This window comes from Halichoeres trimaculatus, unplaced genomic scaffold (assembly GCF_033239565.1).
Source record: "Halichoeres trimaculatus isolate MK-OKI-2021-1 unplaced genomic scaffold, fHalTri1.1 fHalTri1_scaffold_1, whole genome shotgun sequence".
NCBI lineage: Eukaryota > Metazoa > Chordata > Actinopteri > Labriformes > Labridae > Halichoeres > Halichoeres trimaculatus.
In genome coordinates this window covers 35,005,178-35,024,069 of record NW_027437179.1, presented here as the reverse complement: position 1 = coordinate 35,024,069, position 18,892 = coordinate 35,005,178, and the positions used below count along the sequence as shown (strand labels likewise).

The following is an 18,892-nucleotide window of genomic DNA, read 5'->3' as shown; positions in this document are numbered from 1 at the left end:
ACATGGATATCCACACCAGCCGCCAGGCACGTAGCTAAACGAGACGGGACCCCAGAGGCGTCCATCCCGGCTTTCTCTGGAGTAAGTCAGCAATCTAGCTCTGAGCTGCTGTGCCAGTAATGCTAGCCAGTGGATTTAAAGACAATGAAGCTTCCACACCTGCATCAAAACCCTCCTCTGATCCGCAGCCAAAGCCCAGTGGTACACCTCTGATGAAAAAAAGCTGCTCTCCTGACAGTGGGTCAAAACAGAAGCAGCAGAAGGAGACCGTAAGGATGGGATTGAATAAAGGTAGGACAGGTCAGAGTAAAAACAGGGAAACCTTTCCTCCTCACCCACTCATGGGTTTATTTTGCAGAGCTCAAAGAAAATAAAGGAAACAAATACAAGCTTTCTGTTTCTGAAGAAGTTCCCAGCTTTGTCTATTCACTTATGATCCTTAAGCTGCTGTTGAGACATAGCTCCACTGACAAACTGAAGCTCTCCAGAGAGGATGAGAAAAATAGACATCTTCAAGTGTGACACGTGCCACTCACTCAGCGACACCTGCTGTGGCTCAGTGAAGAACTTTTTGTAATTCCACAGGTGTGGCTGGGAAAGAAGGTCAAAGTTCAAAGTTTTTTCAAAGAATTGCCAGCTGTGGTGCTGAACTACAAGTACGCATCACAGTGACTGACACATGGCGCTGAACCACCAAGCAACTGGCATGTGGTGCTGAACAACTGGCACATGCCACTGAGAGACAGGCACAGAGCGACCACACTTTCTTACGCAAAACAAAACAACAAATAATAGAGTAAAAGTAACCAGTGTTAATTTTACAGTAAATATGACGTTATTAGTTTTCAGAGAAACCTCCAACATTTATACAGAAAACTATTTTCTGAAACTTTTTATATGATTGTTTCAATTTGAGTGAGTGTTAGTGAGGTAACTGGAGAAGAATTAAGTACCTGTCAGTGAAATAAAATGTACCCTAAAAATTGGTATGAATGAAGACTCTTTGGTGGACTTTTTGTTTTACTTGAATAAATCTGTCAACTAGCTTTTTATATTCAGAATATTAGCAATAACCCAGAATATGCTCATATTCCGTCTTTCACGCATGCTGTTACGGAAAGTCGAAGCAGAAATGACACACACTGCGTCATGTTTCCCATGCGTGGAGCTTTTGTCCGTAAGTTGCTGACTTAATTGGTGTACTATGTAAGAAAGAATAACTCTGTTTACTCACGCATGTAAACATGTTATCCCAAATGTTTCAGTAAACAGAGTATTGACCTTGACCCGAATATTGACTGCTTGTGAACTTAGCCAATGACTGTAAAGAAATAGCTGAAAAATCCTCTCAACCTCCTGAGAAACCATGTCATCACTAGACGATAACAAACTGCTTCTGACAGCGTGTTGCATGTTTAGTTGGTCAAATAATGAAACACTGATTGCTAATCAGCACTAAATAAGATACCAATCATGAAGTTTGTTTCTCTTAGCAACACACAGATATCCTGTGAATAAGAACTGCTCCCATAATGCTCCACTACTAGTATGGAAACAAACACAGATGGCATCTTGTAGAGAGGCATGGTTTTACAGTATTGTTGTCAAGAAAATGGAGCAGCGACTGATTTAACTGGCATATAACTGCCTGACATGGGATGGGTACCTTTCACATTTGATATGATAGGGTACCGATGCCCGGTACCTGGCAGTTAGTACCGGTACTCAACGGTACCAATTTCTGGTACTTTTTTGTGTTTATGTGGTAAAAATATCAATTTGTTTGATGCTAAAGAATACATTTTTTTCAATTTAACATATTCATTCTTTAATATATTACCTTGCAATGCTGTGTTCATGTCCAGTATGGAAAATCCCCTACTCTTCTACTCCCTCAGAGTCACAAGGATGCATTTAGGAACCTAAACATGGTACCTTTTGATTTTACGTAAATCGGTACTTGTTACTTTTGATAGGATTTGGTCAGTACCTATAAAAGTACCTTATTTGGTACCCATCCCTAGCCTTACCTGAGTGGAAATGTCAAATCAATGAGTCTTAGGTTGATTGCAGTGACACCCATGGCCAAAACAGGTAGTGTTTTCTGGCATAAAGACTCTGTTTCCCGTGGGCACCATCCCCCACTGTTTTACAGACGTGACTCTTGCCAAATTTGCTATTGTTTGGGAAGTAAATGAATGGAGAGGAGAATAGTACTTTACTTTGTTTAAGACAACTTTTTTCAGGATGCAAAGCAACATGATGATTTATGTAGTTGTAGTTACGTAGCAACTTGCACTCTGTCTCTTCTGCTTAGCTTTTTTCTGCCTTTCTGTCCTTTTTCTTCTTGACAGTCTCTAGTGTCCAACATTACAACAAAATTAATTAAAAAAATCCTTCACTTAAGGTAAAAGGGCAGCTCTTGCTTCTCACTGCTAAACTTTGCCAGCCGGCGTGGTGTCAAAGGGACTTTGATGGTCCACTACATGCTGTAACGGATTTGTGTTTACCACGGAAAATCCAATCTAACCACAGATAAAAAAATATCAGAAACAACCAATTTAGTCACTGATAATCTCATTTCAAATCCTCGATTCAAAAACAGGCAAACCTATAAAAGTGAGAACATTGCAAGATCCTTTATAATGTTCTCACAGAACTACAGTGAGAATCAGAAATAACAGCAACAAGACTTTTTCTATCTTCAGACTTTCTCTTCCATCGCACTCTTCACAGAGGGTACAACATCATTCTGTGTAAAAATATTCGTATATCAGTTATGTCAAACTTTGTGTTGAGGGGAACAGAGAAGAAGAGGGACAGCCCAACAGAGGAAAAAAGCCGACACAACAGAGAGGAGCAGGAAAGACAGCCCGCATTTCCCCCTAAAGGCCAGCTTTCTTCAATAAAGAGGAATGCCAGGGTCTGCAGAAGATGAATAATGACTCCTCTTTGAGCCATGCTGAAGGAGTGCAGGATTCAGACTAGACACCCCACTGAATGACATCACAGGGGATGAAACTATAAATAGATGGGACAGCCTGTCTGAAAGGAAATTTGGAGAACAGCCCTGCAGATGTTCTGGGAGGTTCTCTGGATAGACATGATTAAGGTGACCGCAGTGTGTCGGAAAAGGTGAAAAAAGGAGGAGAGGATGTCGGAGCTAGAATTCGCCAGCTTCTGTGGGGCACAACAATGAAGAGCGAGACGCGGAAAAAGCTGCATTGAGATCTGACCTCAAATGATCTCAGAACCTTGCAGTAAAAAAGTTGGGTATACACTACCTGAGCAAAAAGGAAACTGAATCCATTGAGAATCTAAAGCAGGAGTCAAAAGCGTAGCGAGGATGACATGGGTGTCTCTGAAGAAGGCGCCATTAATATTAAAGTCATGGCGCTGCAACTTTCAAAAAGCCTGTACCATTACATCCTGATAAGGCTTTGTATCTCCTCTTTTCCCTCAGTGCATTTATCAGGGATCTCGTCAGGCTCTGTGTACACCAGAGTTTAGTGAGGGGTGCTGGGAGAACCAGTGTTTCAACCAGCGATTCCTATCTACTGCTACTGGCTCTCTAATTGGGCCTAGAAAGGGAGGGAATAATCTCTGCAGATTGATGACTCCTCTCGAGATGTGTTTGTGGTCTATCAGAGAGTGAAATGAGACTGTAGGGATGCTGTGGCAAGAATGGGGGAGGGGGCTTTCTGCTGCCACATCTCTCTCCAAGATAAAACACCCAAGGCGGATGGGAACAAGTGACCGTCATCACTATCCTTCTCGCAAACACATCCTCAATCAGTGTGACAAGCAGCACGGATGCATTGCTGGTCCTCCACGGGACACTTGAGAACAGAAACAGATTAGCCGTGCTGAGTCAGAGTGAGGGGCTGAGGCGAGAAGTCAGCCCGAGTGATGAGATGAAACAGGGGATGACATACGGGGAGAAGGAATGAGACAGGACTGCTGACATTTTTACCTGAGGCGCACACGCTGCTCGGCCGCCGGGCTCCGCTTGGTTGGAAGTAGGTGTCTTTGCTTTGAGATGACTCCTGCCCCACCTCCACTACCTGCACCTGCTGCAGGGGGGCGCTCCACTTCATGGTGTACTTGGGCCCTATGGGGACCAGACTGCTGATATCTGGAGGGCCCCTGGTGATGATAGAAAAAGAGAAAAATCAGGGAAGTGAGCATCAAATGGGCTTGTTTACAGCCCTGTTGGTCAGAGTTGTCTAGATTTTTCTGACAACAAAAATAACTGTCTCTGTCCTTCTTATATTCTGTACTTAAGCATTTTCAAATAATCACAGGAAACTGCCCCACAGCAACTAATCAGCTGTTCACAACCAGTTTAAGTCAAAGCACTTGAGTCTGCCCATGAGTTTATCTATTTCTTGGCTGAGTGACTTTTGTTTCTGGTTGTTGATCATTTATTTCAGGCAGCAGGTAATAAAGCCTCTGAGAAGTGACAGGTAAACTATGTAAAAATGTAGCACTATCATTATAGAAGTGTCATATATTCAAAACTGAAAAGTGTGACTTGTTGAAGTCTTTCCTGTTTACAAGATATACTCCAGCTCAAACATACACAATCCAAACTGTCTCAGATTCTCTGGAAACACCTTGTATGTGCCATTTTTGCTGCTGTGCCATCTACTGGTGGAGGCAGGAAATGCTTTTAAAAAGAATAAATATTCAGACCTGTGTTAACCCTTTGAGATTCATGGCATTTTCTCAGCCATGTTTAGCCTCACAGGAAAAGAGCACAGGAGACACAGTGGAATCAGAAAATGCCAGCCAAACAGACATCAGATTAAGTCTTTGATAGTTTTGACATCATGAATACAGAAGGATAATACCAGGCAAAATTCAATTTTAGAAATAAGTCATTTTTAAAAAATAAAGCCAGGTCCTTTTTTTGCTTTTTGGCCTTCCAGTGATTATGAATGAAATTGACAAAGATTGTACTATCCCCCCCAGAGTAAAAAAGAATACCCCAGTAACTTAATTTAACTTAATTGAGAAACTGGGAGAGCCCTTGAAAATAAAAAAGAGATAGGCCTTTCAGACGAGGGATTCTTTGTCCAGTAGTTTTCCGAGGTAGTCTGATCCAAAAACAGCCACTGATGAGCTTAGTGACAAGTATAAAGATAGCAGCCTCTGTATTAGCACTTTCAGCTGAGAAGGGTAACCACATTTTACTCAGATTTAACAATAAATCATCACAGATTGTTTTTGTTCTTGGAGGGACAGGGTCTAAGTTGTCCCTGAGGTGTTATTGTTTTTCTTTAATGGGGCCAAAAATGAAGGAAATGGAAGTGCAAATGACTGCAATTCCCTGAGAATCCACTTGAGGCAGAAAGACCAGAAACCACAGAAGGCGACTTTTACGGCATCAATAAACATATTTGCAGTCTGGTTCGAAAAAAACGGCAAAGGTCTGAGTACCTCATTCCTCTATCGGTGCACACTGATGGAGGAACCTCATTTCCAAAATGGCTCCTGCCATCAAAGGCTTCAGAAAGTCGCATCAGAAAAAGACACAGAGACTACATCCATATTTTAAACAGTGAAAGATGCTAGTCTCATGGAGCAACTGGTTTAGACTTTTTTTCAACTATTTTTGTCAGCGATTATGTAAACAGAAGCTGTAATTTTTAATGCCTGCTCTATTAAGTTAACTAGCGTTTGTCTGACAAAGACACTACAGACACATCAAACTAGCAGCAGCACCTCAACTTGACATGAACAACACAAAGATAAAGTTTCGAGGGTCTGCTCAGGTTTTTGTAGTACACTACATCAGCAGTGAGCTCAAGAGCTTTGAGAAGAAGTTGCAGCATATTTTTAGGAATGCATCACACTTACTGTCAAACGCCGAGCCAAGGACGTGTCAAAATTAAGAATGTGATCTGCCGTGCCCACACAGTCTTGGAAAATGGTTTTAAAGCAAATTTAGCTGTCTTTAAATGAGATTTTCAAATTTTTGTGAAGGTTAAGGCTTAATGGCTATTTTTACTTATTCAAGACATATTTCTAGATTTTTATTAATTAAGATTTGAAATAGGAAAAATCATCGAAAACAACCGATTAAAGATCTCACCTCGGTTGCTGTTGGAATACAGTATGTGAAAGAGGGGGAATGATGGGAAGGAGAGTAGCGAAAAAAACAATCTGAGAAAATTTCCCTCCCCATCCGCATCCTGCCAACAGCACTACATCCAGCTCCTCATCGCAGGAGATTCTCTTTGAAATGTCACGAAGACGACTCGGGAGAGGGAATTAGAATCTGTATGATCACCCATGTTCTTCGCCAAAATTGTACCCCTGGCTGTGAGGAGGAGTTCATTGCTATTCATGTATTCCTGTAATCACACCGACAATCAACAATGTGATCGGTTTGTCGAGATCCTGCGGGGCAGACAAAGTCAACTCTGGGACACTCCAGTTGAATGAGACGTGGAGTGATAATTACTTTGAAGGCTGAAGAAGAAGAAGAGGAGCTTTCAGCGACATTTTTGACAGGAGCTTTTGCAAAATATACAAAAATCCCTTTCCAGTGTACTCCTCAAGAGAGAGGGAGGGGGAGTGGAGGGAGATGTGATCAATGGGGCTGTCACATAAGATAAATTGGAAAGAAACCAAAAAATGTTTTATGTCACTTATCTAGGCCTCCTGTAGCTGTAGTTAGGCATTCTACCATTTGTTTAACGCTGATAAAGCTCCTGCAACCCAAGATAGCGCTCAAAATCCCCAGCAGCCATTTCTCTTTGCTTTGCATTTTGCAAAAAAATATCTTTGCAAAACCCAGGGCAGCCCATTAGAGCCCTGTGCCACCTATTAGCAATTTCTCCTCACTGTGCAGTTTTAACAGACTCCTTTTCAACTTTGCACACAACTCTGCAAGAATTACAAATTATCACCACATTAGAAAAGTATTTTTGGTGGCAAGGACATTCAGCATCAACTGGGACTTACTTGACATTTATGTTGGCGCAGATCAGCACATCATCAAAGAGGAAGACCTTTCTCTCCTTCGACTTCAGGACTTGTCCCCTTTCCCCGTACACGGTCTCGATGAGCGTCTCGCAGAGCACCAGCGAGCCCTGCTCCGAGTTGAGTTGCTAAAAGGGACACAGCAGTCAGATCAGAGGCGCAGAGGAGACAGCTCCACAAAGAGGGACGGTCCTCCAGGGTCCGGGGCCTGGAGGACGCAGAAGTCAGGCTTGGAGGAACAGATGTCTCATTGGGGATTAGCAACACATTCAAGCTGCTGAAGGTCAACACACAAGGCACACATAAGGCTGGGGGATGTGGCAAAATATCCCCACAATAGCACTTCCTGTGTAACTTTTGATGAGAATATAAAATGTTATGATGCAGGTAGGGATGGGTACCTTTCACATTTGAAACAGTGATTCAGTTCTGATACTCGGCACCTGGCCATCGGTATCTGACCTCAACAGTACCAATTTTCAGTAGTTTTGGGTGTGTTTATGTGGCAATAAATATTTACCTCTGCCACCAGGTCATGTTTTTAGGAGAGTTTGTCTGTTTGTCTGTAAACAACATAATTTAAATAGTAACAAATGGATCTTGGATGAAATTTTCAGGAAATGTTCAAAATGGGATAAGGAAGAAGTAATTACATTTTGGAGGTGATCATCGTATGGCTCAAGGATTTTTTTAAAGGATTCTTTATCACTGTGAGATTAGCCCGTTTTCATCATATGTGTGTATATAACTCAACGATAAGTGGTCGGATTGCTTTGCAAAACAATACAAGACAAGGTCACCATAGTTTCTGACAGATGTAAAAGTACAATCCAGATCCAGGTAATATTCTGGATACTAAGATCCGGAATATGAAATATGTACTGGGTCATTATAATTTTCAACACTGTAAGGTAACAAATTATCGTACAAACCTGCAACTAACACCAAACTGTAGCAGACAGTCTGCTGAAAGGAAGTATAACATTAAAGTAGAGCTAAAGTATTGCATGACAGTCACACTGCGCTTGGTGAAGGTCTGCGCTCTCCGAGTACTTTCCTAGTTATTTCTTTAAGCATAAAATCTCTGCGTTTTTCAATTTAACATTTTCCTTTCTGAATATATAATTTGCAATGCTGTGTTCATGTCAAGCATGGATAATTGAGTACACTTCCATTCTCTCACAGTCACAAGGATGCCTTTAGGTACCAAAACATGGTACCTTTTAATTTTAGGTGAATCTGAACTTGGTCCTACAGGCAGAATTCGGTCAGTACCATAGACTGTTTAAAACATGGATGTATTCTCCCCAACGTCACCCATCTGTTACTGAAACAGAAAATGAAGCACAACGGCTATAGCGACCATATTGGAAGTGGCAAGGCCTTCACGTACAGCTATAGGGCATCTGTTGGTCACATGACCCTAGGGGCTCATGATCTTAATATCCTCTGAACTCCCGAATTAGGAAAAAAATTCACTCCCCGTACAGTGGGTGCCAGTGGTAAAATTAGAGACATTTTTTGAACCAGGCTGTAAATAGGTTAATTTCTGCTTTGAAAATGGCTTTTTTTGGGCTTTGAGTGTTTGTGACTTCCGGTACTTCCAGAGCCAGCATCAAGCGGCACTCACGAAACAGCAGATTTTAGCATTTCCGCACTGTCTCATATTCCTAGACTATAGGTTGCAGCGTGGTCAGTACCTATAAAATGGTAAATTTGGTACCTATCCCTAGATGCAGGCAGTCTGATCAGTAAAAAAAAAAAAAAAAAAAAAGAACTAGCTAGTTTTTTTCATGAAATAACCAAGCCTGTGCTCTGCCATTTTCCCGTTTAGTTTTCTTCTGCTCTTCTGTCCTTTTTCTTTACGACAGTCCAGCTTCAGTGTCCACCATTTCTACAAAATAAATCTTTTTTTTTTTCTTTTAACTTTTTTCCAGAAAAAAGGACTGGTTGCTTCTTACTGCTAAACTTTGCCTGTTGGCGTAATGTCAAAGGGGCTTTTGACCCTCCATGACACTGAGGAATAGCATTTAGAAACAACTTTCTGTAGCGCTAATAAACAGGCAAATGTATAAATGTGAGCCTATTTCAAGATCACTCACAATGTCCTCACATTGCCTTTGTAACATGTCTCAGAGCTCTGTTTTTCTAAAGTGGCTTCACTTCTGAGCATCAGGACACACAATCCTCTCCAAAACAACAAAGCAGCTCCACATGGAGCTAAATGCAAATATAGTTTTTCTGTATGCACACCTTTACAGGCACATGCACCCACACAAACAAACACAGCTGAAAAATACATTAACAGATGCAATTTATGCCACCACACTGTGTTGACTCACGCTGTGCCTTCCAGTCATCCATATGTTTGGCAAAGGAAAACAGCGACAGAAAGCTTTTTTTATCGCTGTCGTCAAACGTCTTTTATGACTGTCTAAATCAAAACTTTTACTTTTATGGATGCTGCTTCAATTTATGCCTGGCTCTGTACAATTTAGGTGGAGCTACTTTTTTCTGCAAGCAGCAGGTAAGTTTACATTTTAGAGTCTGATACTTTAGTGTTTTTGTTTTCGAAGAGGTTTATTCTGATAGAGAGTGAACCGCGTTACAGTCTGCAGTGCAGTAACTCATCTGACCATATTTCACTGACTTGGATCTGCAGGCAATCTGCGGCTGCTCTCAGCTGTGGCTCAGATAGCACACAAAATGAGTCATTAGTCCGAGTGGAACTACTGTTTGATGGCTACGAAACCGTACAGCTCCTGGAAGAAGTGAGGATACACCCTTAAAGTCTTCAAGCATCGATAGGCACAGAGGACACTGCACTGTGGGTGTGTTCGTGTGTGTGTGTGTGTGTGTGTGTGTGTGTGTGTGTGTGTGGACGTGCGCAGAGCCCATTCTCCCTCACATTGTTATCTGGCGACTTGGGTACTCCGAGACAAAAAATGAATATTTCATTGGATGGTTATGGGGGCAATAGAGGAGACCGTTTCCTATTGGAATTCTGCAGCGTCACCGCAGCAAATGGAATTCTGTGTGGAGTGGACCAGATTGGCCGAATCAGCTCATCTCAGAGTCCTGGAAAGCACGAGCTGATAGAGAGAAATAAAAAGAAAGGGAGGAGGAGGGGGAGGAAAGGGGGAGAAGACAGAGGAAGATGCAGTCGCACTGGAGGAAGAGAAGAAGAGTGTATAAGTGGAGTGAGAGCGTAGGCAAGAGAGTGCAAGAGGGGAACAGACGGGAGGTAAAGTGGGGAGAGGAGACGAGCGACGGGGTGAAAGAGATAGCTCTCTTAAAGTTTCCAATTAAATGTCTCATTTACCCCCTAATTCTTCTTATTCAGAGCTGCATTTGTTCAGATTTGCAGCGGCAGGACTGTAATTTCAGTGTGGTAATGGAGAGGCAACGCCTCTGCCATTGCATTTGGTACTGTTTAGAGATGATAATGGGCATCGTTTCTAGCAGATAATTCCTCCAAATAAAAATGCCTCCCTAGATTAATGTGCAGGAAAGTGATATAAGCGATGGGTATATACTGGTTAATTTAAAGGTGTTTGGCTCACAGCGATAACACTGCAGAGGAGTTAAAGGGCTCAGCGGCTGGCTAACAGCTGATTTGATTGCGCCGTGTGAGTGTGTGTACACGTGCACGAGGGGGGAGTGCACATGTGTCCAGTCACCTTACTAAGCAGGCGATCACTGACGCTGCGGGCAAGTTGCTGAGTCTCTGCAATCTGGTCAGCAACTCGTTTCTGTTCGTTCAGCTTCTCGGCCAGCATCTCCAGCTCTGTCAGAGCGAGCTGCAGGGGCAGACGGTCCACGTGGCCCTTCGGTGTGTTCTTAAGCATGTCCTGGAAAAGGTCACGAAGAAAAGTTTTCACTGAGGGCACACAAAGTTTGATTTTGATTCGGGAGCTTTTTTTTTTATTTTAAGCCAGACTGGGCTGTTCTTTCATAAGCCCTCAAGCATCAAAACAAACTCAGATAAATACAGCCAATACAAAAAAGTGTACGAGTAGCCTCAAAACCACAATTTGGCAGAAACATTATGCAGCTTACAAATAACAATAAAATCATTGAATTAAGTCCTTCATACAGCAGAAACTCATTTCATTTGTGATGAAAAATGGAGCAGTTTGCTTCTGTAACTATCATTTTGCTCAAATTCATCCCTTCAGAAAGACCCAGTTTTGGAAGCCAAATTATCCCCATCCGCCTCTCATAAAAAAAGAGATGTTTGCATTAGAAAGTGGTTTTTGTATCTTTATTGAAGTGTGTGACAAAAACAAACACATCTGAAACTCAAAGGATTAAAGTGTGCCTGACTGAAGACCTTGTGTCTGTGTTTGCCCTGCATCCCTGACTCACTGGAGTGTTCCTGTTGTCTTTTTATGCATCTCAGTGCCGTGAGCTCTAGTTCCCTGTAATGTATGATTTAATACACACTCTTCCTCTTTGGAGAACCGGGTTTAGGATGGGAGAAAATGCCTGATTCACATTCATAACTTATCTTTTTGAATTCATGGATAATCAATGCCTACTGAGGGATGAAATGAGCTGCAGCAGATCCAGCAAGTCAAGCTCAAATCCAAATCTTTGCTCGGAAAAGAGAGGGGAATGTAAATCCAGCAATATGAAAAACTGATGCGGCTAGCTACTTTTCAAGCCTCCAGCTAAGGCCAGCGTAAAAGTATATGAGGAACAACTTCTGGTAGTTTGGATGAGTTTTAATCCGTTATCGATTCCACGGCCTTGTGGCTTTGCATCTTTATTAGTGTTTGTGCTGCTGAATGTTTGATTTGACTGATTGAAAAAAAAAAGATCAGACTTTCACTCAAAGATAATACGAAGAAATGAAAGACAGGATAAAATGTGTCATACCTGCAGGAGTAAAATGAACTGAGGGAAGCGCTGAATCGGCTTCACCATTAGGCCGTACAGGGTGATCCGGTCAAGACTGGAGGCCTGCTTCTTCTGAAACACACAAAGAGGAGGAAATTAAAAGAGAAAAGAGCTGGAAAGATTTTCTGGTGCAGGAAGGCCATCAAGAGGAAGCTGATATTCCTACTTTTAGACAAGCTTGTCAGAATCCTCTCTGGACCACGTGTAGGCGTGTGTGTGGGTGAATAAGGTATGAGAGAATCTGAGTCTCTTAGTCATATAAGAGAATGAAAGACGATATTTACTTCAGCTTGTTGAGTCTAATGTGGAGCCGTAGGCGAAGGTCAGAACAAGATATGGTTCTGGTGCCGTGTCAAGTCTGAGCAGCGCTGACACCATCAGTGCAAAAAGGCAAATAACTGGGCACATTTAATAGACGGTTATTGTAGTAAAGGTGCCATGAGATCGGCTTGAAGACAGATGTAAAAAAAAAAAAGAGAGAGCAAGCTTACTGCTGCAACTTCAGAGCTCTGAGATCATCTGGTTTGCAGAGCAATGGCTTTAATATGATCTGCTTTTTTTATACTTTAAGTACTTCTCCTCTGCTTTAGGGAGCTTTGCTTTGAGTTTATATGTGTAGATTAAAAGTTTGGATGAAATCTGTTCAATTTTTACCTATTCTGAATCAGTGTTGTGGTTCTCAGGTTCAGAACTTAGATCTAAGTCTTTGAGAAATTTGCAGGATGAAAAACCTCCCGACCTGGTTTCTATGGTGGAGCTTCATTTCAGCCTCTAAAGGGCTCTCTGCTGCTTCACTCTTTTGAGAGTCATTGCAGTGTAACTGCAAGTAAATTTTCTCTGACTCTAAAGGCTGGTACACATTACAGAATTCTCTAAAACTTCACATATTTAGAGACCACACACTTGATGATAACAAAAGACAGATCACACAAGATTTCTCTCTCCTGATCTTACAGTGTGTGGTCTGCACTCTGAGGACACCACACACTAACAGATTCTTCAGCAGAGCTTCAGCTTCTTCACGCTCAGCATTCTAAATCTCAGGTAGTAAAACGTGACATCAGTGTAAACAAATATGACGGATGTATGGGAAAAAAGTGAAGATGTCTGTTTTCAGACTCTAGAAAAAAAAAACACTCAAAAGAAAAGGGCTTATGGAAAAGGTTGTGGAGACAGTGGGGTTATGGGCTTTATGAATAACAGTGTGAGTTGTTGATGCATACAGTGGTTTTAAGTATTACAGATAGATTTCTAACTTCCTCATCAGTCAGTCAGCTCAGTCAGCTTGTGTCTTGATTGGCTCTGCTCCGGTACACATGACATTACATGCTGTACCTGCTCGGCTCCTCTCAAAGTGCCCCACACGCTACAGGATTTTTGATCGCAAATATTTAACATGTTCATTATCTACGATCTCTGAATTGGAGGCCTTCCGAGCAACTCCAACCAGAAGAAATCACTCTCAACACACCCCACACCACAGGAAAATCACACATGATGTCATCAGACAATCAGGCCTTTGCTGGCTTGATAGTAAGGGGAAGATAGGGACAAAAATCAGCCCAATTATCCTGTAGTGTGTACCTGCCTTAAGATGACCACCAGACAGCCACAGTTGTGAACCCCAACTAGCCCGTGCATTAGGTTTATCTCTGCAATCAAAAGCAACCCAGTTCAACAAATTTACCATAATTTAACTAGGGCTGAACGATTTTGGAAAATAATCTAATTGCGTTTTTTTTTTTTTTTTTTTTTACCAATATTGCGATTTAGCATACAATTTTTGGGGGGAGGGGACCTTTATCTTCTGCATTGTTCACTTAGCACAAGTTTTAAGTCATTTTATAGTATGACTAATCAACAAAAGATACTGTTAGCATTTAAACAAGTCTTTTTTGCATTTCTTAATTGAAAAAGAAAAAGGAACACTTCAATTTTACTGACCTCCAGTTGTCAGTAAGAGTAACAAACCATACAGAAAAAAGTGGCCAGGGGCTCAACGATCTACTGGATGGATCTTTGTAGCCCACAGGGTTTTTTTTGCCAGAAAAGAACTGCATTTTGACTTTTGCTGGTTTTAGGGGAACAAGTTCAAGTTTCTATATTCCCTCCAGGTCTGTGTACGTAAAACTTTTTTTTTTTTTCTAATTGCAGCCTTTGCGATTTGAAAATTGCATTCTATTACATTGTGATGTCGGCTTAAAATCAATTAATTGTTCAGCCCTAAATTTAACTTTTAGGAAGATTTTGCATCTTTGTTTTTTTTTTTTATTGTTATTATTTACGAGGTCAGAAAAGCGATAAATTCACGTTGTACTCTGCATTGTCACTATTAAAGTTCCTTAGAGTAAGGTCCATGATGTTGGAGCTCAATGGAGTATATTCTTAACTGTCACACTACAATGCAAATTCATAAAGACAGAGACAAATGAAATGACTCTTTAGTCTTAAAAATTCTTGATTAGCACCTTGAAGCCCTGTCAGGTGCTGTAAACGTCACAGCAGTTATCATCAAAGTCTTTTTCTTTATTCAAACCAGAGGGACAGTGTGTACTGAACCATCCCGGTATCTGACTTTATCAAAATTGAATTCCATAGAAAATGTCCATCATTTTAAAGGGTAATGTTCTCCCATTAAAAACCTGAGCATAAGCTTTAAACTAATTATGGAAGTCTATATAGGGCAGGGATTTATTGAATGTTAACTCCCTCTCTTGGGAGCCCTTTGAAACAGCTTGACTGACTGGCAGGCAAAATCACTTTAAAGACTCAAAGCCCCACTTCAGCACCTTCTGGCATTTTTATTATATTCCCTATATTTCCTGTCAACACTGTTTGCCAAACACTTTGGGGCAAATATGTTGTGCTTGGAGTTAAAAATGTAAGTTGTTGTGAAATCAGGCTGAATAAATTTGGCAGAGTTCGCACGCTGAATATAAAAAGGCTCAGAGTCTGCACAGGTGTACTGTCATGACCTGGAGTCTCTAATTGGGCTAAAGAGTCTTAATCTTCATCAGGGGGCTGGACCTTGCTGACGTTGCTCCACAGCTTTATTTTCTTGTTGGGGTGAGAATGAAACACGCTACATTGATTATTCAGTCTCAGTTTCTCCCCTCTCTGATGCTCCCTGGCTGCTCTGCCACTACTCTCAGAGTCACCCTAGTTTCTAATTGACAAAGCGTTTTTCTGTTGCTGTTAGCTAGCTAGCTTGGTTAATTAGTTGGCTTTCAAGTCCCAAGAGGAGGATGTCTGGTGGGAGCCCAAAACAAATAAGAAGGAAAGAAAACACTGACCCCATGGGGTTTTCTTCTTACAGAATGGTGATTGACGGCTTTAATGTCTTTCCGTGTGTTGTGAGTCTATGTTTTAACAGTGCAGCGTGTGCATGTCCTGTTAGCCAGATGTCCTGATGATGTGTTGGAGATTGTTGTTTAACCTGGACTATGGTTGGGAATCACTGGAATACTCACGACATGTGATACAGCAATATCCCTATAATTGAGGCATAAAGAAACATGTAACAATATATAATATCTCACTAACCGATGAAAAAAAGAAGTTAAAAAACAAACACGATTAACGTAACTCTTCACTTAAATTTGAATTGATTTCAAGAAGATGAAACAATGTTTGTAGCCTGTAAGTGTAATTTACCAAACTTTTATACTATGAATTTACTGTAAAACGTACGCATTAATTTAAATAGCAACTTAAAGAAAAAAACACATCTTTGTCCTTAAACATTTTTTACATAAACAGCAACTCTCTCCATCTTTCTTCTGAGCAAAGAGCGCCGTATCGCTATTCCTTTAGCTGTAATACAAGTGATTCATGCACACTGTCTAAATTCCCTCTGCAAGGTGCTTCTGGCATTCCTCTCATTTATTTGAGCTATCTCATGGGCTTATTAAATAGAACTAAATCAAAGTATCCATATTAAGCTCCTTCATATAAAAACATGTAGCAAGGTTAGGACAATAATATATTGGCATACTGATGTTATGTTTCACCCCTAGTTTGGACATAACACACTGCAAAAAATAGAAGCCAGAATTCAAGACAAAACCTAAATTTGATTTAAGTGAAAGAATTTCTTGAAACTGTCAAATTATCTCTCCATGCAGATCATTTGACTTGACTAGAAGTATTGAAAAAAAGAATTTGAAATATAGTAATTTGGGTCTGCAGTCGTTAAGAGGAGACTCATAAATGACAGCACAGGGACACAGTTCAAGGAAATGATTCAGTTTGATGATGCCCTGTGTTCTAATGTTGATGACCTGTTGAGCTCTTACACGTCAAGTGTTTTAAATGTTTTGGATACCATTGCTCCTGTCAAGGTTAGAATGGTTAAAGATATGCAAAAGGCGCCATGGAGAAAAGAAGACTCAGTCAGGGCACAGAAAAGGGAGTGCCGTAGAGCTGAGCGGAAATGGCGCAAGTCAAAGCTCCAGGTTCATTATGAGATCTACAAAGAAAAGTTATGTTTGTTTAACCAGACTTTACGTAGAACAAGAGAAAACTATTTTTCTCAAATCATCACAAGCTACAGTAACAACTCTCGTGTCCTGTTTGCTACAGTCAACAGATTAACAAATCCTCCAGCTTCACTGCCCCCAGAACTCATTTCCACATCCAAATGCAATGAGTTCGCAATATTCTTTAACGACAAAGTTCAAGCCATTAAAAGTACAATAATTTCATCAATACAAGGAACTACTCTGCAGCCACTTAGACACCCAGAGCTGACACATTTCTCATTAGTAACTAACAAAACAGTTGAAGAGATCATCTGCAATCTGAGTCCATCAACGTGCTGCCTTGACGAGTTACCCACTAGATTTCTAAAGTCTGTGCTGAGCAGTTTGTTACCACAACTCGCTCATCTGGTCAACATCTCACTTCAGACTGGAACATTTCCAAAGGCTGTAAAAACTGCTGTCATTAAGCCTCTCCTGAAGAAGAGCAGTCTTGATGCCACAGTACTGAATAACTACCGACCTGTATCAAACCTGCCATTCTTAGGCAAAGTCCTAGAAAAAGCTGTATACCAACAGCTTACTGACTTTCTCCTGCATAACAATGTGTTTGATACTTTCCAATCAGGCTTTAGGCCCCACCACAGCACTGAGACAGCTCTGGTCAAGGTGACAAATGATATCCGCCTGAACACAGACGCAGGCAAAGTCTCAGTCTTAGTTTTGCTGGATCTGAGCGCTGCCTTTGACACTGTTGACCATGTGATCTTATTACAGAGGTTAGAAAACTGGGTGGGAATATCTGGTACTGCTTTAAACTGGTTCAAGTCTTATCTCGAGGGCAGGACTTTCTTTGTTGAAATTGGTAACTGTGTCTCAGACCAAATGGCCCTGACCTGTGGTGTTCCCCAGGGTTCAATCCTGGGACCCCTATTGTTTAATTTGTACATGCTCCCATTGGGTCAGCTAATACGCAGCTGTAATGTGTCCTACCACAGCTATGCTGATGACACTCAGATCTACGTGTCAATGACGGCAGGCGAACATGGGCCTGTAGATTCACTCTGTTGCTGCGTTGAACAGATCAGTATGTGGATGCAGAACAATTTCCTCCAGCTGAACTCAGACAAAACTGAAACCCTTGTCTGTGGCCCACAGAAACAAAGAGAAAGGGTTATCAGTCACCTTCAGACTCTCTCTCTAAATGTGAGTAACCAGGTTAGAAATCTAGGGGTGATATTGGACTCAGACCTGAACTTTAACAGCCACATTAAATCAATAACATCAGCGGCTTTTTACCATCTCAAAAACATTGCCAGGATTAAAGGAATAGTGTCTCAACCTGACTTAGAGAGACTGATCCATGCATTTGTCTCCAGCAGGTTAGATTACTGTAACGGCCTGCTCACTGGTCTCTCAAAACGAGCTGTAAGACAGCTGCAGTACATCCAGAACGCTGCTGCTCGGGTCCTGACCAGAACCAGAAAATACGACCATATTAGTCCAGTGCTCAGGTCTCTGCACTGGCTTCCTGTGGCTCAGAGAAAAGACTTTAAAACAGCTCTGCTTGTTTACAAGTCCCTTCATGGTCTAGCACCAAAGTACATCTTGGACATGCTAGAACCATATGAACCAACTCGGTCTCTGAGAACCTCAGAGAGAGGTCTCCTGCTGGTGCCCAGAGTCAGGACTAAACACGGTGAGGCTTCATTCCAGTTTTATGCCCCCAAAATCTGGAACAGTCTGCCAGAAGATGTGAGACAGGCCTCAACTCTGACAATGTTCAAAGCCCGGCTGAAAACAGTTCTGTTCAGCTTAGCATACAACAACTGAAGTATTTTATCTGCACTCTCCTCTTTTAATTTAATTAATCATTTTTTATGTTTTATGATGTGATTTTATGCAATGATTTTATTTTGCCTATTGTGATTTTATTTTATGTTAGCTGTAAAGCACTTTGAATTGCCTTGTGTATGAATTGTGCTCTACAAATAAACTTGCCTTGCCTTGCCTTGCCTAATATGTGATCATCGACTGGTATAACGAAATATTTTTTTAGCAAAAGAAAAAAAAACTTCTTTTAAATTCTTAAAAAACTTTCTGAACACAATGAGTGAAATATTCTGAATGTAAGCAAAAATTCCTAATTTCTTTCTTTTAGAATTCTTTATTTTTGCAAATAAAACCTCAAAACAAGGAAAATTTGTTGCGTCTTGCTTGGACTGATTAAGGATATGTTGGTGATACATTTCTCTTTTAGTACTTTTGACCATTAATGTGAAACTTTGAAGTTTAATCAGGAACTTTTCATCACATAAAACGGCAGCGCCTGCTTTTCCCCAGGTTACAGAATTACCATTAACTAATTGATTACACTGTGATTGACTGGCGAACAGTCCACAGTGTCCCCCGCCTCTTGCCCAATGACAGCCATCAGCGACCCTAAACAGGATAAGCAGCTCAGAAAATGAATGAGTGGATAAATAATTGATTGTAATTCATTTTTTATTTTCTGTTTCAAG

The 18,892-nt window shown here is 41.1% G+C and overlaps 1 protein-coding gene across 2 annotated transcripts in view; it reads right to left on the bottom strand.

Moving 5' to 3' along the window:
• arhgef10la (Rho guanine nucleotide exchange factor (GEF) 10-like a) overlaps window positions 1-18,892 on the bottom strand; it is a 212,532-nt gene that overhangs the window by 142,154 nt on the left and 51,486 nt on the right. For both annotated transcript variants that reach the window (XM_074665406.1, XM_074665415.1), the window contains 4 exons: window positions 11,872-11,964; window positions 10,671-10,841; window positions 6,973-7,118; window positions 3,974-4,146 (listed from right to left, as the gene is read on the bottom strand). In XM_074665406.1, coding sequence (XP_074521507.1) covers window positions 3,974-4,146; window positions 6,973-7,118; window positions 10,671-10,841; window positions 11,872-11,964 — 583 coding nt within the window. The remainder of the gene's footprint in view (window positions 1-3,973; window positions 4,147-6,972; window positions 7,119-10,670; window positions 10,842-11,871; window positions 11,965-18,892) is intronic.